Source organism: Nicotiana tabacum, chromosome 3 (genome assembly GCF_000715075.1).
Source record: "Nicotiana tabacum cultivar K326 chromosome 3, ASM71507v2, whole genome shotgun sequence".
NCBI lineage: Eukaryota > Viridiplantae > Streptophyta > Magnoliopsida > Solanales > Solanaceae > Nicotiana > Nicotiana tabacum.
In genome coordinates, this window is record NC_134082.1 from 189061162 (window position 1) to 189088000 (window position 26839).

A 26839-nucleotide genomic window follows, 5' to 3' on the forward strand; every position below is an offset into this window, starting at 1 on the left:
ACTTACAGTCAAATCCCTTATACTTGGCATTTATACGAAGATTTAACAAAAACTATTTGTCACATTAACCGTGGCCAACTAGAACTTATGCTTGTGACAGTATTAAATGTTCCCAGTTTTGTCCTTCGTGCTCTACGTATCTGAGACCAGACACTATTTGTGGCTCATGTTTCTTGCACTGAAAGCTCGCCCTGAAATGAATTATTATGGATTACCAATCATTGAGTGTCATCAAACTATTGGCTCTTTCGGTGAAAATCCTACTTATCATTTTATATTTATTATTTTTCTGATAGTCTCTTGAAATGTAATTCGTCCGATTCCAGAAATGTCAACCATTCTCTGAAGAACTCCACGTATACCCAATAAATAAAATGGTAAGAACAGGTAAAAGCACTTAGAGGGCCCTATTTCTTGGAAAGATCTCGGGTTTTCATGAATGCCAGTTGTCCTTTAACAAATTTTTAATTAATTCAAAGTTCCGAATATTCGAATATAGTATTATTCGCCAATTATGTGCTCTGCATGGATTATGTGGTTAGTGAGTAAATTATTATGTATATGGCTCTTCTTAAAATAATGCTGGCACTCTAATTGGTACACCATACACATATTGCTTAAATAATAAGCCTATATTTCTAAAATTAAGGACAAAAAGTGCTATCCACAAGCGTTTCTTTTGTCTCGTATCTGAAAATAGCTGGAAAACCTGCTACCAATTTCTTAAGCAATGCATTATGTATGCACCAAAAAAAATCAACAAGAGAAGCTTATAGTTAACATTATATTCAAGGATTTGTTGGAGAAATTGAATACTTCCCACAGAAAAGAAAAAAACAACACATTTCCATTTGATCGTAAAATCGGCCTAAAATGGATATGTTTGCTGGTCAATTTTAATTTAGAGCGTAGACAACATATATTTCTGACCACCGTGAACGAGCAAACACTAACTTTTGGACAGGTTGTTACAGTTACAAGTATTAATACCATAATATGTAAGTGTTCGTTAAATTAATTATTCAACCTACTCTATAATCTGGACAAGTAGTTACAGATTTGATTATGTGAGAGATTATGGCTTCCCTAATTAAGTATTACTAATTGTACTTATTTGCTAAATCAGCATTCTAGACTTAGTTTTATAATCGGGAAATGCCTTCATGACACCAAAATCTGCGACATTAGCCTAAGATTGTGCCTATTGTAACGTGATTAATAAAGCATTAGTAGGTTATTAGGTTAAGTTTTCGTCAGTGTAAAGAATAAACTCCATTCTTCCGTATCCACTTGGTTAATCCTATACGTGATTGACCTGAACTACAATGATATATTCCTACATATTTTCAGTTCGTAAGGAAATTACTTAGAAATATCCTTTATAATATTCAAAAAAAATCGAAGAAAATTACTCTTATACATGTCAAAGCTCTTCTATGAGATCAAATCTTAGTGGATCCGTAAAATAATGTTTTGGTCTAATTAGTTTATCAATACAATATAATACTAATGTTTAGTTTAAATTAATATAGAGGGATGTAACGCAGGCAGATAAAGACGAACGAAAGGGGAGACACTTATATGCTCTACGTATATTGCATGGTTATTGAGTAAAATATTATGTGCATGGCTGATACTGTCACTCTCTTGCTACACCATACACATATACTACTACTTAAAAAGTATAATAAGCTTAGATTTCTTAAAATAGTAACAAAAAAGTGCCATCCACAAGCACTTTTGGTCTCGTGTCCAGAAATAGCTAGCTAACAAAGCCAATATTCCCAATTTAAAAATAATGATCAAATAACTATAATAATGAAGAAGAAGAAGATCAGAAGATTCAGGATTAGTTATTGAAGGGTTTGTTGGAGAAATTGAACAGCTCGCCACAGGAAAAAAAACAACACATTTCTATTTGTTGATAGAATCCACCTAATTGCATACGTTTGCTGGTCAATATTAATTTAGAACGTAGACAACATATTTTTGGCAGATGAACAAGCAAACACTAAGGTTTGGACATGTAGTAACTGATTCGAGTATTCGTATGTAAGAATTTGTTATTTAACTACCAAACCTACTCTAAATTCTGACAAGTAGTTGCCTATTTTGGTATGTCCGATTTCAACATATTTATAGTTGATCTTCTTTCAAGATCCTGATCTCTTGAGAATATATCTTGAATTGTTGAAATTACTAGAGGTTCTGTTCCAATTTGCAGGACACAAGTCGTAAATAATAATTTAAACCTCACATTGAGCCTGTTTTTTCTTAGTTAGAGTAAGACGTAATTAGGATGTAATCGTCCCTTAAACTAAATATTTTAAACCTACTCTATAATAATCTGGACAAGTGGTAACCAATTTGAGTATTGGAGAGATTATGTGTCCCTTAATTAAGTAATACTAATTGTACTATTCTTCATAATCAGCAGTCTTTACTCAATTTCATAATTTAGAAATTATGCTTCCACGTACGACACCAAAACCTGAAGACATTAGCCTAAGTTTGTGTTGGTCAGTTTCAATGTGATTAATACATTAGTATTAGGTTATGTCTTCTCAGTAGTATATAGAATAAACTCTGTTCTTTTATATCTACTCGGTTAATTCTATAACATCATCTTGACTACGAGAACGTATTCATGTATATTTATCAATCTCTTCAGGAAATTACTCATAAACAGCCTCTATACAACTTTAATTCCTCTAAAAAAGTTTAGTTCGAGGCGTCAAAATTAAATTCTTGGAGAAATAGTTGGAATCAATATCTACACACACATGCACATACATGCGGGCGCGTGCATGCATGCTGCGGAGGATGCAATTATTTATCCACAACGAATATTGGTGTATTTAAAATAGATAAATATAAAAACAAACTTTAGTACGGTTAATTATCAGAGGCGGATCCCAAATTTAAAGGCCGATGGTGTACTTTTGTATTCAATCAAAATCTTCTTTATATATAGGGTATCACTACTAATATATATATGTGTGTGTGTAAATTTTGCGGAACTTTTCAGATACCGGTATCTCCTCTTTTTACAACATAGGTCCGTCTCCACTAACTACAATAATATTATCAAGGATAAAATAGTTATAATTTTACAGATTGATAGTACAAAATTTTAAATTCACCCCTGAAGTGAGAAGGGGACACAAGCAAGGGGGAGCTAGGGAGAGGGATTAATTTTTATTTTTTTTGGGAGGGTGGGGTGGGGTGGGGGGGGGAGGTTGAGTCAAAATGAACAGCTTGCAAGGGAAAGGATTAAAGGAAGATAGGAAATCTATAAGTGGATCCATAAAATAATATTTGACCTAAATCTAAATAGAGATAGAGGCTATATATGTCAGGGCAGATAAAGGTGGAAAGAGGAGGAGACACATGATTTCTATATTTATTAATTATGTAGGGGTTTCCCAATTCACATGAATGTATATTACCTTTCCACGACTAAAAATATATACCGTCACCATAGTAGGCGCCCGACTTCTTGTGAAAATTGTACGTACAATCCCTTTATGCACACAGCCTACGTGTCCCCATCTTACAACCTTGCCATACATTTCTCACTTCTTCATTTCTCTAATTGGTTTGAATTTTATGCATTAACAATGATAAAAAGTAATTATACAATTATTTAAGATAAAGGACGAGATATTACTTGTTGATGTATCATCTCGTTAACAATGAAGACTTATGACATGGCCAAAGCTCATCATTACCGCATTATAATACTTAAGAGCAAGATATGATCAAAACAAAATCGGATGATAATTCTAGACGCTTTTATATTTTATTCTAACAACAACGGGAAAATGTCGAAATTTTAAATCTAAGAACTCTCACATCAGAAAACGTATGAGATTGACTTGTCACAGTATTGATTGGCTGTCTCTCTTTTTTCCCAATTTTTTTGGTCTGTGGTCCTAACAATGAAGAGGCAAAGGGTATTTCACGAGGACACGTATCAGGTCTCTAGTTTTTATCACATTACTTAGAAAATATTAATAATAGCACCAACAAATACTTGGTATTAATCGGATTGGATCGTACATATACTAGCCTAGAGAGCGATGCAAAAAGAAATTGTTTATCACAATTGATTATTAAAGTAGTACCAATATTTGGTTCCCCATTTATTTAGTTTGATGAAAACAAACTTTAAGCGACTTTTGAGCCGCTAATATTTGCTTTAAGCCATCGCTTGTCCATAGTAGCTCCCTTAAATGACTTTAGATAAAGTTTAGACAAAAGTTCGCTATTTTCTTTTGCAGTATTTCAATTTCCAACAAATTAGAATAAACATAAACTCCCCTTATAATGAAGAGTATAACTAAATGATTAAAGAAAGTTTTGCTCGTCTGAGTATACCACAACAAAAAATCTTGTTGAAAATATTGAGTTTGGTTATAGATAGGCTTCATCTACCAATGGGTGCAGTTAAAGCAAATACGCTATTTTGGAAGCTTATACACGTATAGTGATAGAGCCAGAGATTGAAGCCCCGGCCTTACTCAAAATTTACTTATTATACAAGTATATTACAAGACAAAAATAATAAAATACAGGACAAATACAAGGGTCAAATCCCCTTGATTTGAAACATAAGTTTGATATAGCCTATTTTTTTTAAATAAGAGTTGAATCTCTTAATGAAATCTTTGGCTCCGTCACTCATGTGCATATAAACCGTTAGATATGCAAACTAGTAATACATTATTACCGCATGAAGAAAATTTTAGACTATATTGTCACGTCCTTAGTTGTTAACTAAGTATACGTGTGACACTTGACAACTCGCTCACGATCTTGCACAGCTTGCTCACGTTCTTGATATGCCAAGTCAGCCTTACTACACTCAAGATCGCTAAGAGAAAGGTAGAAAGAACACATAAGAGGATTGTTAAAGTAAGCTTTGTATTAGAGAGAACTTGAATTGTTTGCTTGGTGAATTACAAATAAGTGGCCCCCTTTATATACTAGTCTCCTAGGGGCTAGGGTGTAAATATTAATTGTTATATAAGTCCTTAGTATTTACAAAATAAGGGCTTTCTTTAGAACTCTCTCCAAACCTAGAAGATTCCAAGGACTTTCCTAGCAAATCTATAGGGTTCTAGGATCTTCCTAAGGAAATGTCCATACTTCTCTAGAATCTTCTCACAAATGCTAACCTTCCTCCTGTGTAATCTTCCATATAGCATTAATATATGTCAAATGCTGCCTATGTGGCATGATAAAATGGCGGGTCATCACACTCTCCCCCATCCAATATTGCCCCGATCGCGGTGCAATGCTACTGCATAAACTCTCGGATCTTATCTTTGAATTGCCACAAGTTTTCATATCATTCCCACGTGGCCTACTCCGGTGATTGTCCTTTCCAATGGATGAGGAACATAGCGGTGACTTTTTGCCCTTGTTTACGCCTGGCCTAGTAGTCTATGATAGCCTCAATCTCCCGATCATGCGAGGCGGTGGTAGTCATTGGCGCTCGACTTGATTGGCCCCTACTCAGATCATCCTTATCTTCATGATATGGCTTAAGCGTGCTGGCATGGAAGATAGGGTAGATCTTAAGATACGATGGCAATTCAAGCTTGTATGAGATCTTGCCTACCTTGGCAATGATCTTAAATGGCCCCTAGTACTTGCGAATCAGATTTTGATGCCTGCCCCGTAGTGCCTTGAACTGTCTTGGGTTAAACTTCACCATGACCATGTCCCCAACTCTATAGTCTGTGGGACGCCGCTTACATTCCACAAACTTCTTCATCTTCTTAGCTGCCTTATCCAAGTAGGACTTAGCAGTGTCGAGTTGTTCCTCCCATCCTTTGGCCATATGATAAGCCCCCAAACTCTTTCCCTCGAACGCGACTAGTAATGAATGTGGAGTTTGTGGTTGTTGTCCTGTGGCTAGCTCAAATGGTATTCGCCCCGTGGACTCACTCCGCTGCAAGTTATAAGAGAATTGGGCGATGTTTAGGAGTCTTGCCCAATCTTTTTGATGCGCGCTTACATAATGCCTCAAGTAGCATTCTAGTAAGGCATTGACCCGTTCCGTTTGTCCATCCGTCTGTGGGTGGAAAATAGTAGAAAACTGCAGTTCCGTGCCAAGTATGTCGAACAACTCTCTCCAAAAGTTCCCAGTGAAGCGGGGGTCTCGATCACTGATGATATGCCTTCGTAAGCCCCAATACTTTACCACGCTCTTAAAGAATAGCTTGGCGGTTTCCTTAGCTGTGCAACCTAGTGAGGCGGGCATGAAGGTGACATATTTGGAAAATCTATCCACGACCACCATAATTGTACTATAACCGTCGGACTTTGGTAGGCAAGTGATAAAGTCCATAGTTACGCTCTCCCATGGATGCTCTGCAACTAGTAGTAGTTCTAAAAGTCCTCCGGGTTGTTGTTGTTCAACCTTGTCCTGTTGATAGATAAGACAAGTCTGCACATAGTACTCTATGTCATCTCGCATGCGTGGCCAATAGTAGACTGACTCAACCAAGGCTCTAGTGCAACGTTGATCTAGATGACTAGCCCAGATTGTGTCATGACTCTCCCTTATGATCCGTTGTCTAATGTCTCCAAAATTAGGCACGTAGAGCTGCCGACCTGTGGTAAGTAGTAGGCCGTCTTCTATCCAAAACCATCTCGTCTTGCCTTTGTTGGCTAACTCGATAAGATGTTTGGATACTGGATCATGCTATATGACTTCTTTTATAGCCTCCCGAATATCCCATCTCACTGAGGTGATTGCAGCAAGCTCGGCTTTCCGGCTCAAGGCATCAGCTACAACGTTACCTTTGCATGGCTTATACTCTAACACATAATCAAACTCGACCAAGAAATCCTGCCACCTAGCCTACTTTGGTGTGAGATTCTTCTGTGTCTGAAAGTAGCTAGTAGCTACGTTATCAGTCTTGATCACGAACCTCGACCCGAGCAGATAATGTCTCTATGTACGAAGGCAATGCAGAATGGCAGTCATTTCCTTCTTTTGCACCGTGTAACGTCGCTTCATCTCATTTAACTTGCGGCTCTCAAATGATATGGGATGCTTATCCTGCATCAGGACACCCTCAATGGCGAAGTCTGAGGCATCTGTGTGCATCTCAAATGTCTTGGCAAAGTCAGGTAATGCCAAGACTGGCTCATCTGTTACAGCTGCCTTAAGGCATTCAAACACCTTTTGACAATGCTCCGTCCAAACCCATGGCTTATTCTTCTTTAGCAACTCAGTCAATGGTACGGCCTTTGCTGAGTATTCACTGATGAACTGACGATAGTAGGTAACAAGGCCAAGGAAGGATCTCAACTCAATTACCTTTATAGGTGCCTCCCACTCCTGGATAGTACGTACCTTAACCTCGTCCATGCGTAGCTCGCCATTGCTAATGACATGGCCCAAGAAGTGCACCTTTGGTTGTGCAAACTCGCACTTCTCCCTCTTGATGTATAGCTTGTTCTCCCGCAAGACTTGGAAAACCTTACTTAAGTGTTCCATGTGTTCCTCGAAGGTGTTGTTGTAGATGACTATGTCATCTAGGAAAACTACCACGAACTGATCAAGGTAGGGATGAAAAATCTTGTTCATAAGGATGCAAAATGTGACCGATGAATTGGTTAAGCCGAAGGGCATCACCAACCACACAAAGGTTATATATCTCATCACACATGTTGTCTTTGGCTCATCCCCTTCCGCAATGTGAACCTGGTAGTAGCCCTTTCAAAGATCCACCTTGGTAAAGTACTTGGCTTAAGTCTATCGAACAAGTCAGCAATGATCGGGTACTTATTCTTCACTGTTACCTTATTAAGTGCTCGGTAGTCTATGCACAAGTGCATCCATCCTTCTTCATTTGGAAGAATACTGGTACGTCGAAAGGTGCCTTTGATGGGCGAATATGACCAGCATCCAACAACTCTTTCAATTGATTCTTGAGCTCCTCTAGCTCGGGCAGTGCCATACGATATAGGGCAAATGCGGGTGGCTTAGCCCCTGGCTCCAACTCAATCTTGTGATCCACCTCTCGCCTAGGCGGCAAGTACTTAGGAAACTCCTCGGGCATGACATCTTTGTTTTCCTCAAGCAACTTCTCTATGCAAGGCGGCACTATCTCTTGAAATTTCTTGTCTTCCTCTAGACTTGCAATGGTTTCCACGAACATTGGCTCCCCCTTCTTGATCCCCTTGACAACCTGCATAGCTGAGAGTTGTGCTTGGATCTGTCCGTGTGGCATAGTCACTATAGGTACCATGCAAGCCTCTTCTCTCTCCATAACTAAGAGACGTTGGAGGTAGAGGTCGATCAAAGTATGTCAATGTCTAAAGAACTCTTGCCCCAGTATGATGTCAAAGATATCCATAGCGGTTACGGTAAAGTTTGTCATACTTTTCCAAGTTCCCAATTTGACACCAACTCCATTAGCTACCCCACGAGCATTTTGTACCTCGGCATTCATGGTCTTGACGCGAGAGTTGTTTGGAGCAAGCTTTAATTCTAGTCTCTTTGCGGCAGCCTCAGTCACGAAATTATGAGTTGCTCTAGTATCCACCATTGCACGAGCGGGCTTGTTATTGATGGTGAGATCCACATACTAATTACAATTCTCGGTAGGTTGGATAGCTTGCTTTGTGATAGCACCACACAATCCGATCATACCCAACTGTGCGGTTCCCGAACTCTCTATTTACGGATGCTCCTTCTATTCACGGACCATGGCACAGAGGCTCTTGAGGTCGGGACAATTACTGAAGCCGTGCGGCCCTCCGCATATGTAGCATCACTTATTCTCAGCCTATGCCTTCTTCTCGGCGTAGCCCTGACGACCATTTGACCTTTTGGGATTTTGAGTCTTGGAGTATTGTTGTTGTATCTCCTTGCCTTTGCCACAGTCTCCTCTACCTTTGACATTGTTAACCTTTGACTCCTTGCCATTGCCTTTGTCGTGCTTGTTATGCCTCAAATCCATCAATGATTCGGCCTCCACTATGGCTTGGTCTACATCAGTGACCTGTCGGTATTGCAATCCTGCTTAGCCTAATTTTAAAACCCATATGTCACGGCCAAATCGGAGGGCCGCAACGGGCACCCGATGCCTTACCAAACTGAGTACCAATGTAACGTATCTTTCTTATCATACCATTATGGGTAAATGGGCCAGAAGGGCCATTATGATATAACCAGAATAAAACATAGGGGAATACTTGACATAGGACGCCCCAACATGCAATACAAACTTATACATGTGACATACGGTTATATAAGACCAAAATGAACACTCGTACACTGAACATAGGCCGATAAGGTCATATAATCTTTCATATACATGACATCTGTCTACAAGCCTCTAAGAGTACATACACATCATAAAGGTCGGGACAGGGCCCCACCATACCAATCAATACATGTACAAATCATGCTGACCAAATAGGCAACTTCGGAGCAAGTGGAGTGCACCAACACCATCCGTTGAGCCGATAGTAGGAGGACTGTCAACCTGTCAATCGGGACCTGCGGGCATGAATCGCAGCGTCCCCAGGCAAAAGGGACGTCAATACGAATAAAGTACCGAGTATGTAAGGCAGAAAAACATAAACAAGAATAATAATGTAAAGAGAGAAAGAGGATATACAACCTATAATATCTGAGTGTCTTTGGGGGATAATGACATGAAATTCATGATACATATATATACATAAATTAAAAAGTGTACGCCTCTATTAGCATCATCATCATTATATCATACCCGGCCTCATAGAGGACTCGGCTACCCGGCCAGCATAAGGCTCGGTAGAATCATACCTGGCCACGTGGAGATCAGTAAAACCCAACTGATCAGTGGTTGCACAATAGGTGTCGTACCTGGCCGACTATAGTGCGGCTCGGTAGAGTAAAATAGATACATATATATAATGCATGCTAAACTCATGGAATCACGTTCTAAAACTTTCAGAGTGATGTAAAGTCGTTGCACCTCCGATTAGTATTATGGACACCATACCATCAATATTAACTTCTATAGGATTCAAGGATCATACATACTTGCTTAGAATAACTTTATAAGGAACAACATGGGCAACATTAGTTGTTAGCAGTAGATCCATTATGAAATAGCATATTCATTTCACTTTAGATCTTGTCAAAAGAAAGAAGGAAGTGTCTTAACATACCTTAACTCCTTTGAGTCCTTAATACATTTCAAGCTATTCTTCAAACAACTCAACTCAATCTACCATAGCATACGGAGATTCAAAAGTAGTGTTGAGTAAAGGCTAAGTCCGCAACTTAAACTAGTACCTCATTTATGTAAATTTGGGCAGCATCTCCCCTGTAACAAGGGCCTCCTCCAATACCATATACCAACAACAACAACAACCAGAGAAATCCAACAACATATAAATATCAATAACAAGACACCATATAGCAACAACAAGTCACAACTACTTCACGACGAGCGGCAAGCTCCAATTGGAATCCGTATACCCCATATCACCCCTTTTAGACTTCTTAATTTAACTTAAAGTATCATTAACATGATAATAAAGTTATTAATCAATGATTTCATCCTTATACCATATATTTATAACAACGAAATTAATCCACAACTTCAACTATCCTCAATTAGCAACTTTATTCACTAGTTAATGTCTAGTCCATCCATTTAACTTAATCAACATCAAGATAACCTTAGGCACATGCAAGAACACAATATACATACCTCCTAAAGTAGCTTCAACTTAAAATCCAATTTATATTTAGCTTACAACATCCCTCAATGGCAATACAACACCATAGAAGTGACTTAAGCTAATCCAAGTATTATTTTGTAATATCTTGCTCAAATAATGCAACCAACATACAAAAAACTTCAAAAGCATGTAGTAGAGTATTATAAATGCCTAAACCAGTAGAAACCACATGAAAATCCATCCAAACACAGCCCACATCTAACCCCAATGACAACACAACCTCAAAGAGGTGTTGTTCTTCACTAGAACTAACTTTTGATGTTGAAATATGGTGTAATCCATTTGCAGGACTTGAAATAATCTTGGTTTGATATAACAACTATGGGAGAGTATTTTACAAAACTTAAACCACTTAAAACAACCTCCCACACGAGCTGGAACCACCCAAAAATCAGCAACAGCAAGAAGAACAAGAAACTTACAAGCGCGACGGGATTCCCGATACTTGATTTGTGTTTTTTGCCCTTTGTTTGAGTCTTGGATCATGAGAGAACATTGAGAGAGTGTTTTTAGGTGTCTAGGGTCTGAAAATATACTGTAAAAGCATGAGTTAAAACGGGGTTGAGGCTTCTTATACATATCCATATATCTAAACCGCCTATGTGGGTCCCATAGGGAGCTGCTTGGCACAGTCTCACGAAAACGCGAATATCTCTCTACTCCAATATCGTATTGACAAACGGTTTAATGCGTTAGAAAATAGACTCGTAGATCTTCAATTTGGTAGGTATATCACCCAATAATTCCAAGTATATTGGTAGAAAAGCTCAGTTACATTTGACCTAATTTTCAGCATATTATGAATGTAACTTGTGATGACCTTTGCCAACTTTTGTTCTACAACTTGCTTGACTTCAAAATGTAGCACACGACTATCATACAGCTAAAATAACTCATAGAAAAACCTCCTTATTATATTAAGAACCATAGTATCACCCTAAGGTACATGTTATAACATTCCGAACTTGTCGATTTTCGACGAAACTTATTTTCTTCTATTGTTTAGCTTCGAAGCTTTCCAACCCTCTTGGTACTCGTTATTCATGATCTTAAATATTTGTAACCGGCAAGGTAATTCGATTAACTTACTTTATTTCTTCCAAATGTAATCTTATTTTTGAGCTTACATCAATTGACTTATGATGTACTCTCACGTACGAAAAAATGGGGTGTAACACCATCCATAAAGTGGAACAACAAGTCATCATTAGTTAGGTTGGGGGTTTGAAGCATAAGGGTAGTGAACTCCTTGACATAGTTACATATGCTCCCTGTTTGCTTCAATTCCCTAAGCTTGTGCCTTGCCTCGTACAAGACATTGTTTGGAAAGAACTATCACTTGAACTCTACTTTTAACTGATCCCATGTGCTAATAGTACATAGACCTTTATCCACGTCGGTCATATTCCTTCTCCACCATAGCATGGCAGTCTCTGAGAGGTACAATACTGCAGTGTTGATCTTGGCCTCGTTGTCCCTTACTTTGACGTTCCTGAAGTAGTTCTCCAAGTGGCAAAGGAAGTTTTCCACGTCTTGTGCATCACGAACAACTTTGAACACCGGGGGTTTGTGAGCCTCGATCTCGGCCTCCCTCGTCACCACAACATTGCTGGTTGCCTCGGCCACGCTAGCATTGACATGCTCCTCGATTGACTCTATCTTTGCCTTCATAGCATCGATAGTACTCAAAGCCTCCATGAGTCTGCACTCTAAGGCGGTAATGGTTTGCCTTAGTTCCATCTTAGTTTGTGTACGTCCCTCCAAGTCATTTCGGATACTCTCAATCTCTTCAAGAGTGCGCCCCTCAAGAACGCTAATGGTGTCTTCCACCTTCCCCAAGCATTGGCCAAAGATCTCCACGGCGTCCATCCCCACATTCATCTTCATCACCCACTCTTTACCGAGCGAGACGTCCTCTAGAAGTACCTCCACTTCATCCTCGCTCGCCTCAGTGGCAGATGGTTCTTGGGATATAAACCCTTCGTTTGACACAACCTCAGTGGCACCTCCTAGCTCTTGTTGGTAGCATTCTTCTTTTTGCTATGGCCGCTCTTGCCAGCAGTATCCTGGATGAAGTTGGCTTGGGTGTTGCAGCGTTAATTTCTCCGTCGTTCATCATTCCCTTAGTTGAAACCTTCATTTTGATACCACATTGTCACGTCTTTAGTTGTTAATTAAGTATACGTGTGGCACTTGACAACTCGCTCACGATCTTGCACAGCTTGCTTACGTTCTTGCTATGCCAAGTCAGCCTTACTACAATTAAGATCGCTAAAAGAATGGTAGAAAGAATACAAGAGAATTGTTAAAGGAAGCTTTATATTAGAGAAAACTTGAATTGTTTGCTTGGTGAATTACAAATGAGTGGCCCCCTTTATATACTAGTTTTCTAGGGGCTACTGTGTAAATATTAATTATTACACAAGTCATTAGTATTTACAAGATAAGGGCTTTCTCTAGAACTCTCTCCAAACCTAGAAGATTCCAATAGAGCCATCAAAATGGGCTTGGCCCGTGAGGCTAGCCCAACCCAGCCCGCTATTTGGGTAGGGCTAGGTTGGGAGTTTTTTAGTCCATTTAAAATTGAGACTTATAAGTCCGACCCAAGTCAGCTCGTTGGTCCTTGATGCTTGACCGACGCTGGGCCTGGGCTGGCCCGTGGGCCAAAAATTAATTAAATTCAAATTTAAATATTTAAAAAAGTAAAAATTAATTTTTTTAAAATATAATCCCCATTTTCCAACCTTAGATTGCTCATTTACCTTTCCATATCAACTAGAATTTATATTTTTGATATGCATGTAGTAGACAAGATTAGTTTTTCTTTTGCTTAATTAATAACGAACTAGAAAAGTTTTAAGTGACCATTAATATTTTTTTCAAAAAGAAAATATTACGTTAAGTGGCCAATGATCAGTTTGGTTACTTTAACATATTATTAATTATTAAATTGCTCTTCAGTAAAAAAAGATCAAGTTTTAATAGCCAAAGAAAGTTAACAACACTAGCAAAATTTATTAATTTTAAAAATTTTATGGACTATAATGATGAAATCAATAAATAATGTTAAACCTAAATTAAAAAACCTTAACATATAAACTTATTGAAGCAATTCCTGAACCTAAAAAAAAGTGAAAGGAAAGTACTAAAAAAATATTTATGTAACGTTAAAAAAAAAGAGCTAGAGATATAGAGAATTTGCATTTCAATTACGAGATTCCTTGTCAAATATCAAGATTCTTGTACACTCTAAATAAATAGAAGTCGTTCATATGATTAAGAGATTATGTCATGGAAAAATATCTAAAGATTTGAAAAAATATTTTTTTTTTAAATAATTGAAGGGCCGGCCGGCCCTAGCCCTCGGCCCTCTTAGGGCTGGACTAAGCTGGCCATTTTAAGGCCCGTATAGATGGAGGGCCGCCCCGCCCTAGCCCACCAAATTTAAAAGCCCACAAGGCTTGGGTTGGGCTGGGCTATCTCGTTTTGACAGCTCTAGATTTCAAGGACTTTTCTAGTAAATCTATAGGGATCTAGGATCTTCCTAAGGAAATGTCCATATTTCTCTAGAATCTTCTCACAAATGTTAACATTCCTCCTATGTAATCTTCTACATAGCATTAATATATGCCAAATGATGCCCATGTGGCATGATGACATGGCTGGTCATCACAATATATGTCATAAACGAAAACAGAACATATAGCTGATGTTTTATCATTGTTATTAACTACAGGATTTGGAAGTGCAGTTAATTTAGTACTTACGAAATTTCGCAAGTGCAGCTGACGATAAAGGAAGAGGCTTGATTGGGGGCCAGAGATATAATAATGGAAAATAAGCGGCAAAATATTTACATCCACAATGTGAAAATGCACCTATTTTCTTCGTTTAGAATTTTGATTGAAAGATAGAATGTGGTGTAGCTAAGAATCTAACACCACATCGGCTATATCATACAGTCAGTGATAGCTAATTATTGGCAGTGTACTCAAAGGCTCATGCGACCTTGGATTCTTCAGTCTCTTTTGAAGTATAAAAAGTCAACAAACTTGAAACCCAATAGCCTTCGCTTCAGTTCAAAACTTCAAATCAATTTAATTGTCATGTGAACGGAAAGAGAAATTGATTTTATTTTTTATTTTTTATTTTTTATTTTTTTCAACTAATTTTAGTGCAAAGGAGATTGCAAATATTAAAGTATTATATTACTCCTCAGTTTAACATAAACTTTCTACTTACATAGGCTCTATTTAATTACTTTTATCCGCCCTCAATCTCAAACTAGTAGGCCAATATTTCCCAACCACCGAAATAATTCACTTTTATTTTCATATGGCTTTTAAGTTTATTCTTCTCCATTTGGAAATAAAGGATTAATATTCTGAATCCTGTTTAGTTGAGAAAATTGGTCAAACTTTCTTTTGATTAATGAAGTAGAATTATTAAGTTGGGACAACCTGTAAAGAACAACAAGAAGAAAAAAAAAGTAAAACGAAAAGAGTACAATTCTTTGAAGTAAGTGATGATAGGCTATAATTGCATATTTTAGTCGCTTATTACATTTTAATTTACGGTACTTTAATTGAGTTTGAGCTTTAATCGCTAGTGTTTTGCACTAAATGTGTGTTTTATGCCTTGTAGGAGTGATTCCGATCCATGTAGATGTTATGGAATAAATTCAAGCTATTCTGGAGCTTTGAAGTCTGAGTAAAAGCCCAAGAATTAAGTTGGGATCATGTTTGGGGATCAGCGGATGATAGTGCACTTTAAGAACGAACCGAAGAATCGAGCAGGCATACTCCGTATTGTCCAGTAAATTGCACATAGCTTTTAGCACAGAAATCTGTTTGGGCTCCACAATATATCGTTGGAAAACTACTTAAAATGGCTACAACTTTCATGTCTTATATTTTTTCAAATTCCCACACGCGGCGCGACTGCCTATTTTGCTCCTGCCTCGAAATTGCAAGGTTCCTGATAAAGTCCACTACCACCTCACGTGGCACTAATGCAATTTTTACAGAGTTATTTTCCTATTTCGCGTGGGAGAAAGTGTTTTTGTCTTGGCCCGACCCTGCTTGGTATAAATACATGTGAAAACATTATTTTGTGACTTTTGACATACTTTAGACCTAGGCTTCTAACTAGTTTTTCTTCTTCTTCTCTTCTTTTAATCTCATAGTTTATTAGTTCTAGAGTTTTGGATGCTGTAACGTTGTAGTTTGAAGCTTGAATTGTTCTAATTATTTTATCATATTGGTTTATTTATTCAATCTTGCGCTTAATTATTTGATTGCTTGATCACCAATTGAATATTATCTATGAATCTAGGATTGAACTCGGAAGAGAGAATTCTAGATTGCATATAAGATTAAGTAGAGCAAGATCTTGAACTCGAGTATCGAGAACGAATTTCCGGTTAGGACAGGAATATACCTAATCGCCTTGTTAATAAATGTGTTCTTGTTAATCCTAGTTCCATAGGAATATAAGAGGCGAGTAGTACTTCGGGAGAAGGCTACGAGCAATATTAACCCTGTCAACCGATAAACCAAATAAATTAATTAGACAATTTAAGTGAAAAACTCAACGGAAGTGTTAGCTAACTCATAACTCTAGAATAACGACTCCCACTAAATTCATCTCTAGTATTGCCAATTTGTCCCTTTAATCTTTTAGTTTGTTATTCTAGATAAGTTGAGATAATTATTCATGCTTTAGGATTCGTTTGAATAGATAAATTGTTTGGGTTTAATTTAGTTGATAGTTAATCACAAGTCCATGTGGGTACGATATTTGGACTTACAATCCTATATTACTTATCGACTACATATACTTGTATGTGTGTTTAGGAGCAACATTAAGAGATTGTGATAAGATTATACGAAAATAAAGGGCTTGAAGAAACTGCCAATAAATTCTCCATCTTAGGAGATTTATAATGCTATGCTATCTATGAGGACAAAGCAAGGTGTTAATTAGTCTATTTTTCGCGTGGAAAAAAGACACTTTTTGAAGAAATTATAATTTGGAGATAGGAACTAGCTATGATATAAAGCAATTTTTCCAAGACTAATAGGTATGGCTTATTTACATGTTCGCGCTGCACATAATTTCTCTAAATGTGCTCCAATTCGCAACACGTCCTTTTCTTTACTGAACTTTGTTTCCATGTTTGACTATAATAATTATGCTACATATTGGTTTGCTTATGCTATTTCTTTTGATGTTTGAATGGTGGTTTGAAATTATTTAACAATGATTGATACAACTCTTTTACTTATTTAGGCCATTAATACAGTGTATTTTGAATCCTTTATGGGGTTTCTTCCATGGCATTTATAAAATGAAAGTCAAATATGTAGGGTGTAAAATTTTCTTGTTTGCTAATGAGGTTTTAAGTTCTTTCTTAGAAATTATCTAATCTGCTACTTATAGTGTCACCTTAAATTTAACCTACAATTGATCTACAAGTTTTAATTGTAATTTTTGATTTGGAAGAATAAAAAAAATGGTTAAGATCTAAAGAAATGTTGGAGTACATGGTAAACTGTAATTCTTATTTTGTCATTGTGTCTTGTAAGAAAAATGAGTAGATAATATTGACTAAGAACAAGAAGGAAAGAAGAACAACTTATCAAAAATACTGTGTCGTGGCAAGCTACTACCTTGAAAACGATTTCGACCCGAGCGGGTGCAAATCATTAAGACCAGTCGCTCCCCAAAGTTCCACAGAACCTCTAAACAAGCGCACTCGTGGCTGGAAGTTCAAATTTTGCACAAAACAGTTGCCCAGAAAGAAGAGAAGATGAAGGTATTTTTTTGTAGTTGTTACAGAAATTAAAATATTGCAGAAAGAAAGTAACGATTAGCAAGATGAATTCTTGGTTAAGAATTGAGTGGATCTGATGGCTAATGACCATCCTATTTATACGCAACTAGGGAGGTTGCATGTATGATAAGTGCGGAGAGTCTTTTAACACTTGTCCAAATATATTAGTCCACTTGGCTTCAATATTAACAAGTGTACCTAGTCTTCCACGCAAGAAGACACATGGTAGATTTGCATAGCCACCAGGGGCGTACGCAGGAAATTTTGTAAGCGGTGTCGAAATTTATAAAAGAACTGGAGTATAACTTTGATTATCATACTTTTAGACAAAAAATAACCTTAGTCTATTGATTTTGTTGAGTCTTAAGTTAGAAAAGGTGTTCAATTCTACTTCTTCATAATTTTTACAACAAAGGCCCTCTCATATATTTGGAAAAGAAAAATGTCCTAGTTGAAGTTTGAACATTTGACCTCTTAGAGAAAAAGCAAGCACATTACCAACACAACAAGACACAATTTATGTCAAGTGGTGTCATTTTTCCTACTTATCCGTTTTCGTATAGTATTAATATATATATTTAGTAAAATTTTCGGACGAAGCGATGTCGCATGACACCGCTTTGGCAGGAATAAATCCGCCCCTGATAGCCACCTTTCAAAGCCATTCAATACTTGGCTTTAAATCAATGCCACATGTAAAAACTCTTGCCATGTATCAATTATCTAAGAGTATTTGGCCACTTAGAAATAGATAGGCAACTTACAAAATAAAAAGACCATGGCTATTGGTTGTAAATGATTTTCAAAAGAAATCTTTGACTTTGTATTATAAACAATATCAATAATCCCCCACTAATATAAAGATAAAAATAGAATAATTCTGGGCAAAAGAAGGAACATGTACTTAAGCGTCAATATCTTTCGATTTGAATTGACACGTAGTGAAATGAGGCAACAACTAACATCCACAAAGTGAAGTACTCTTTTCTTAATGGACATTAGTTGAGACCCCCACAACACATACTATATCCTTAATTTTATACGAACTCCGCGATACTAACAAAGTGCTTTTATGGTCATGCAGATACCTTGGGTCTCATGAGTGCTCTAGAAAGATATCCCAAGTCTTTCATAAAAGGCGACCGCACCTTTACACTCACGTAGGTGATTCCATCAAGTCTATCTACACATAGACTACCTTAAGGCTATGGAATTATTAAGAGCAAAATAAGCCCAACTTTATAAATCACTACCACACGCCATAGGGATAGGAAATGTAGTGTATATTGAGGTCTCATATGGCTTCATTTGACCACAAACGGGTATCCACCATACTTCCTCAATCCATGGGCTTTAGCTCCATCCCCCTCGACGTTTCAAGGATAAATCTCCTTGACAAACCCTTGGTTAAAGGATCCGCCAAATTTCTTTCGGATCTTACATATTCCAAGGAAATAACATCATGTTTCAACAACTATTTTACCGCACCATGCCTAATGCGGATATGTCTTCTTTTTCCATTGTACACACTATTTTTGGCAATTCCAATTGCCGCCTGTGAGTTACAATGTAGACAAACTGGTGAATCTTGTCTTCCCCACAGACATGTCTGCCGTTAAGTTTCTCAACCACTCAGCTTCTTGCCCTGCCAACTCAAGAGCAATGAATTCAGACTCCATAGTAGATCGTGCTATACAAGTCTGTTTTAAAAACTTCCATGAAATAGCACATGCACCCAAAGTTAACACATATCCACTAATGGAGCTAACTTCATCATTGTCAGTAACCCTGTTTGCATCACAAAATCCTTCTAAAACAGCAGGAAATTTATTAAAATGCAAACACTAATCTGTAGTACCTCTCAAATACCTTAGCAAACGATGAAAAGCATTCCAGTGTTCATTACTAGGATTGTGAGTATATCTACTCAATATACTAACAATATAAGCAATATCAGGTCGTGTATAATTCATGAGAAATATTACACTACCAATTATCTTAACATACTCAATTTGAAAAATACTAGATTCCTTAGTCTTTTTAAATTGTATGCTAGGATCATAAGGAGTTCTCAGAGGTGCTACATCAAAATAATTAAACATTTTCAATATTTTTTCAATATAATGAGACTGAGACAATGAAAACCCATTAGAAGTTCTTTTGATTTTAACCTCTAAAATCATATCTTCTTCTCCAAGATCTTTCGTTTCAACTTTAGAAGACAAAAAATTCTTAGTCTCATTAACGACATTCATATTAGGGCTGAAGATTAACATGTCATCCACATACAAACATATAATAACACAATTTGATCCTATCATCTTGGAATAAACACAAGTATCAGATGCATTAACAACAAAATCATTAACCACTAATGTGCTATTAAACTTTTCGTACCATTGCTTAGGTGCATGATTTAGACCATACAAAGACTGTCTCAATTTTCATACTTTATTCTCCTGTCATTGGATCACAAATCCCTCAGGTTGAGACATATAGATCTCTTCCTTTAAATCACCATTTAGGAAAGCCATTTTAAAATCAATTTAATGTATCACTAAATTATGAATAGCGACTAAAGCAACCATAGTTCTAATAGTTGTTATCTTAGTCACAAGAGAATAAGTGTCAAAGTAATCAATGTCTTTATTTTGGCTAAAACCCCTAATAACAAGTCTAGCCTTATATTTCTCAATTGTACCATAAGGTCTCAATTTCTTCTTAAATATCCACTTGCTACTTATGGGTTTACAATCTTTACGCAAATCAGACAAGTGTAAGCACGTGATTTTTGACCCTCCCCGAGGATTTTCACATTTTTAGCATAAATATGTAATTTAGGACTAATATAGCTATTTTGACTATTTTTACTTTATTTTCCTCGCAAAAGAAAAAAATTACAAAAAAATACATATATAAATTTTAGTTTATGTATTTCTCATAAACTTGAAAAATACAAAAATTGCACTTTATTTTTGTGCTTTATATAATTTCGAAAATAACCAAAAATATAGTTCTATTAATGTTTTGTAGTCATTTTAATTGTTGAAAAATTAAAAAATATTACTTTATATTTTATCTTTATATAAAAAACGAAAATTACAAAAAAAATAGTTTTATTAATATATTTTTGTAGCTATTTTAAATCTTGAAAAATATTTAAAAAAAGATATAGTTTTGTTTAAATATTAGTCTTATTTTTGGTAGTTATTTTGCTTACATAGGACTAGTTAAGCAACGTGTTCTTATTCTCGGGTCCGGGCAAAAGAATAATATTTGGGTTTAAACTACCCGCTTTTAGGCCTAATTTTTGGACCTAGCCCATAATAATCCGAGTCCACCACACGTGGGGAACGCGGACGGAACACCGTACACGGGGAACCCCACCATGCGTGCGGGACACAAGCCTTGAGCCCCACCACGCGTGGGGGACACAAGCCTTGAACCCCACCACGCGTGGGGCTCATTTTTCTTGGCAAAAACAATACAAAGGCACGGACAAACAGAGAGTTAAGGGGAGGACTTTTGAATTTTTGAAGGGGGGAAGTACTGTTCACGCTTCTTCTTCTTAAAGAAGAAGAAGCAAAAACCCTAGCGAAGAAAAACCAGCAAAACCACCCAAACAACCACCTCCTTTCACCGTCGTCACTGTTCGCCATCGTCTTCCCCGGTCGCAGCCCCACTCCCCCGACGCCATAAACACCACCTCCATCAACGCCTGAACCACCGGCAGTCCACCACTGCTGCCTTTTGTTCTTCACCACCAAACGACCACCCTCCTCCTCCTAGCTCCATCGCCAAACACCTACCCAGACCACCACCAAACCCTGCCTCCATCCAAACCAGTCCAAGGAAAACCCTAGCGAAAGACCACACCATCCCTTCCGGCAGCCCCACAAACCCGTCGACCTACTGTCACAACCAAACAGGCCCGTCACCTTCCCCAGCACCCCTACACCCTACTGTCCAAACCGACGTCACAACCAGCAACCCCCGTCAGCAGTCTCCCTCCCGTCATAGCCTCGCTAGTCGACGACCAAACAGCCCGTCGCACGCTCCACCGTTAACCACCGTAGTTGCTCCTTCCTCAAGCCAAACGACCCACCACCACTGCTTCAGTTGTTCTGTCCAAAACATGACAACCAATCAGCCATGTTATCGCTGTTCTTTCACTGTCGTCGTGCAGTCCATTGAGGTCGTCTTTGTTCGTCGAGGTCCGGCGCGTCGAGTTTGTTCGTTGAAGTCGATGTTGAGGTTTGGTCCATGGCTCTATGCGTTTCTGTTTATTCAGGTTAGTAAACCTCGATGTATTGGATAAAGAAATTTTACGTTCAATGTTCGAAGATGCAATATATGAATTGATATGATAATTTTTTGCTTATGTTTCACCGTATGCATTTTAGTTCACTTTTGTGTTATGTTATTATTGTTTACTTGATGTCATTTGATTTAGTTGTATTAGTAGTCCTAAGACACAGTTTGACGTTGATTCGCTCGTCCCTTCATTGTCTTAGTTTATTTGGACAAAATTAGTATTAGTACCTGTTGTTACTATGCCCGAAACACTCATTCGCTTAACTTCTTTTATTAAATCCAACAAGTTATGAGATTTTAGTTGTAAAGAAGTTGTAAGGTTTAGTATGGTTAAAGGCATAAAAACGGCATCCTTTAAAATAAATAAATAAATAAAAAATGAGACGAGCCTCGCCAAATAAAAGAGACAAATTGCGGGGGCCTCACAAAATATATGTATTAAATACTTAGATTCCGGGACGGGCCGTTTAGCAAATTTCACGGCCCTACAAAAAAAAATATAATAATGCGCTAGTTGCTTTAGGCGCACCTTTAATAATGTTATTTCCCTAAACTCGGGTGCACATTTATGTGACCCAAATCCAAATCTCAACGAAATCGAAATGTGTCTCTAATCACGGGTACATTGACTGTGACGTGGTATGAGATGCATTTCCATGATGTTGCAAATTCTTTTAATAATAAATGGGGCGAGCCTCGACAAACAAAAAATGCAAATTGCGGGGCCCTCAGTAAATACTTGTTTAAAATTACTTAGAATTCAGGAGGGCCGTTTAGCGAATTTCACGGCCTCTGCAAAATAATAACGCGATAGTCTCTTTAGGCGCGTGTTTAATAATTTACTTTCTTAAGCTTGGGTGTGCATTTCATGTGACCCAAATCCAAATCTCAAAACATCAAATAAAATGCGTTCCGGATTGTGGGTGCATTTCATGTGACGCAGTCCAAAGACGTGTTTTAAGCGATGTTCACATTCTTGTAAAAACAATAATAATAAAGCGGTTAAAAGTTAAAATTGGCACATTGGTTCATAATTGTATTTAAAATCAGATAAATAAGCCGAATATGACAGTTGAGCGACCGTGCTAGAACCACGGAACTCGGGAATGCCTAACACCTTCTCCCGGGTTAACAGAATTCCTTATCCGGATTTCTGGTACGCAGACTGTAATATGGAGTCATTCTTTCCCTCGATTCGGGATTAAAATTGGTGACTTGGGACACCCTAAATCTCCCAAGTGGCGACTCTGAAATAAATAAACCAATCCCGTCTCGATTGTCCTTTAATTGGAAAAACTCCCTTGTACCCCTCGAGTGCGGAAAAAGGAGGTGTGACAGCTCTGGCGACTCTGCTGGGGAACTAGACCCAGAACCACTGGTTCAGGGTTAAGAATTCGAGCTTAAAATAATTGTTATTATTTGGCTTTATTTATTATCTGATTTTTACATGTTTGAGCCTAATGTGCTAAATGCTGCTTTTACTGCTTTGATATTACGTGAACTGTATAAAAATTGTGCTGAAACCCCTCTCCTCTTTGAGTCTTCTAAATCATGAAGAAGGGTGTACTTCGTACGGCTTCTTTTCTGTATAGTGTCAAATCCCAATTTAGAACGAGGTTCGGACAAGTTGCTAAGCCGGCGAAGCTTCTGTATTCCCGGTACGCTGCCCCCCTCGGCTCGAGCTGTCCGCTCGGGTAAGCCAGGTCTAGAACAAACACCCAGGTCTGAACCTAGTATAACTCAGCTTCATGCCGGATCCCTAGTAGGAACGTTTATTTGCATCATGTGCATTTGACTTAGGGGACTCAACACAGGGGTTGGGTCCGTCTAGGACAAGCAACCTGAAAATAATAGACCATCTTTTGGCATTCTAAGTGCTACATGTTGTATTTATTCAAGGGTGAATGGGTCATTGGGTCATTTCCAGCTTGATGTTATTTTAATCAAAGCATGGGGAACATTTGTGGAATCCAAGAAGCCTTGGAATTCCCCTATGTCCCCCACGTTTGATTTTTGGGAAAAAGCACATGGGGAACATTTGCGGAATCCAAGAAGTCTTGGAATTCCCTATGTCCCCCATGCCACATTTTTGAAAATATAAAAATATAAAAAATAAAATATATATATATATATATAAACATTGAAAATTCAAAAAAAAGATTGTGTATGTTTTCATCACCATCCACAAATTAGAAATAGTGAAAAGAGGAGAAAATAACAGTGTAGAGATATAACTACTTATTGTTAGAAAAAAAAACAAATGTCCAAGTAGTGTCGAAACTCTGCCGAAATTTTAAGAAAATAAAAAAAATATGTCTTATTAGTTTGTTTTATTAAAGCAAAGGAAAAGCAGAAAAAATCAAAATAATCCAAAAGAGTCTTGTTTTTAAAATCAAAGAGTCTAGTTTTTAAAATAGTTTTTATTTATTTGTTTATGAAAATGACAAAATTAAAATAATCCAAAAATATTTTTTCCATTATTGACTTCTTTAGAAAGTCTTTCTAATTGTTTTTTTAAAAAATAATAATATAATATATATAAAAAAACAAATCCGAAAATATTTTGATTCTTTTTTCAAAATTGAAAAGAAAATTCAAAATTAAAAAAAAAACATTTTGAGAAGCATTTCTTTTATTAAAAGTAAAATTCCGAAAAAATATTTTCTTCTTCTTCTTTAGAATAAAAAAAAGCAAATTAAAATTCAAAAATATATCTTAGAAGTGTTTCTTTTAAAAAGAAAATCAATCAAAAAAAATGCTTCCTTTCTTCTTTTAAAGTAGTTCTTTTGCCCGAACTACGCGGGTTTGATTCTCACCGGATGTGAGATACGTAGGCAACCCTTATCGGGTCCAACCCCACCTTTTGCTAAAATAGCCAAAAATCAAAAATTTTAATCTTGTCATAAATAAGTCGGGTGATGTCCAACCCACCTTTTGCAAAAATAGTCAAAAATCAAAAATTTTAATCTTGTCATAAATAAGTCGGGTGATGTCCAACCCACCTTTTGCTAAAATAGCCAAAAATCAAAAATTTTAATCTTGTCATAAATAAGTCGAGTGATGTCCAACCCACCTTTTGCTAAAATAGCCAAAAATCAAATAAATAAAAAATATATGTCAAATTTTAATTTTGTCATAAAGAAGTCAGGTGACGCTGTTTTATCAAGACATAGCCGAATGTTCCCGAAAGGGACGCCGGAAGGCTGACTTTGCATAAACAGCCACCTTTGGGTCATTTTTTAGGATTTTTGTCCAGTTGACCCACACAGCCTTAAAACATCTTCGTCCCCGAGGCGCTGAAGGGCCGTGTTTGCAACACTACGTTTTTACCGTAATTTGAAAAAAAACAAAGAGTCAACGGTCAGGTGAATACCGTTCGAATTTTGTCATAATAAGCCGAGCCAGCTTCGGCCGCGTCTTAAACCGTTCTTGTCGAAATAGCCTTAGAGTATCTTTCAGTTGTCGAAAGGTTATTTTTGTAAAAGAATGGACAAGTTTGTAAAGTGCCAAAATAATCCTCCCCGACCTCAAAATTCATATGAATTTGGAAGAGGCCACATTTGCAAAAATAACCGTTTGGTTGCATTTGTCAAACGGAGAAAGGGAGCTGATCATTTGTTTTTGGAGTTTGTAAATCTTTTAATTAGAATATGTGTGTTGTTTGATTTTTTTCAGTTGTAGGTCATCTTCAGACCTTTGAAACCCAGTTTGTTTTAATATGAAAATTGAAAAAAAATTGTTTGTTATTGTTTATCTCTTATTTGTCCGAACTACGCAAGGTCTTATTCATGCGGGGTCATGATACGTAGGCAATCTCCATAAGATTCGACCACAGCAAAAAAAGAAATGAAAAAAAAGCAAAATGAAAAAGCACAAAAGAGAACGGAAAAAGAGAAAGGAAAAAAAACATCAAAAAAAAAGAGAAAAAGAAAATATGTTGTCAATAATGAGGACCGACTGAGTCCATTCTAACCTGTTTGTTTTGCAAATAAGTTAAGGTGGTTGGTTTGTGGTAAGCCGGACAATGACACCCGGAATCCTTTACTTGCACCTCATGATGCACACTCTGCGGGGATCAGGCCTGATGACAGAAGCATTCGAGTCCTATTGGGAACTTGTTGACTAAGGGTAATGATATTGAAGTTGGCAATGGTCATTGCAATACTAATGCAAAGCTCAGTGGCTACGATGCCAAGTTTGAAAAAATGGGAGGACGCTTCGTTCCTTAGTTAACAAGAAAGAAGCAGTTGGTAGCTTATTTTGTTGTCATTTCTGTTGTCCGGATTATTAAGGTTGTAATTTGGATTTTGTCCTGTGTCAAACCTTCTTATCTTTCCATTTTGTCATAGCAGTTTGTTTAAATTTTGTCCAGTTTGTGTTAGGATTTTATTCTGGTTGTTTTGTTTGTTTTATTATTCAAACCATTTCGCCGGTAGTCTAATACAAAGCCGGTTTTTTGTTAGTTCCAGTCGTCTTTTGTTTAGTCCTTTTATCATTTCGTTCAATGCCGATTCTAGGGACATGACATGCGCACCCAGTTTGGGCCTAATCTTAAAAGTTAATCATAAAACCCCGGAAAGGCGATCAGACCATTTAAAGAAAATAAGGACGGTTTGAGATTATTCAGGGCTCTAGTCATGTGGAACTGGGGCAAGTTAAGCACAAAGAAATCGTTAAAAGCAAGATTCGCCAAGCTGGCATGAGGGTTGTTCAAGATAATGAGAGTTAGAGTGTCGCCCAATGGTGCGTTAGAAGTGACAAATGAACAAACAAATGTTGAATATAATTGTCAAGTCCAGCACCATCAGAAGAGACTACAAATTTAAATCGTGTTGTTTGCACTTGGCATATTTTGAAGACTGGGATGACGAAGGCATTTTGATTCTGCTACCCAAACACTTTATCCTTCGTTACCCCTTTTGAGCC

The 26839-nt window shown here is 37.3% G+C and overlaps 1 protein-coding gene across 1 annotated transcript; it reads right to left on the reverse strand.

Annotated features, from left to right (window-relative positions):
- Positions 1 to 6967: 6967 nt before the first annotated feature.
- On the reverse strand, positions 6968 to 7516 carry LOC142178465 (putative mitochondrial protein AtMg00860). Its single transcript, XM_075248036.1, has one exon. It carries the CDS (start codon positions 7514 to 7516, stop codon positions 6968 to 6970), a length of 549 nt encoding a protein of 182 aa, XP_075104137.1.
- Positions 7517 to 26839: the final 19323 nt, after the last annotated feature.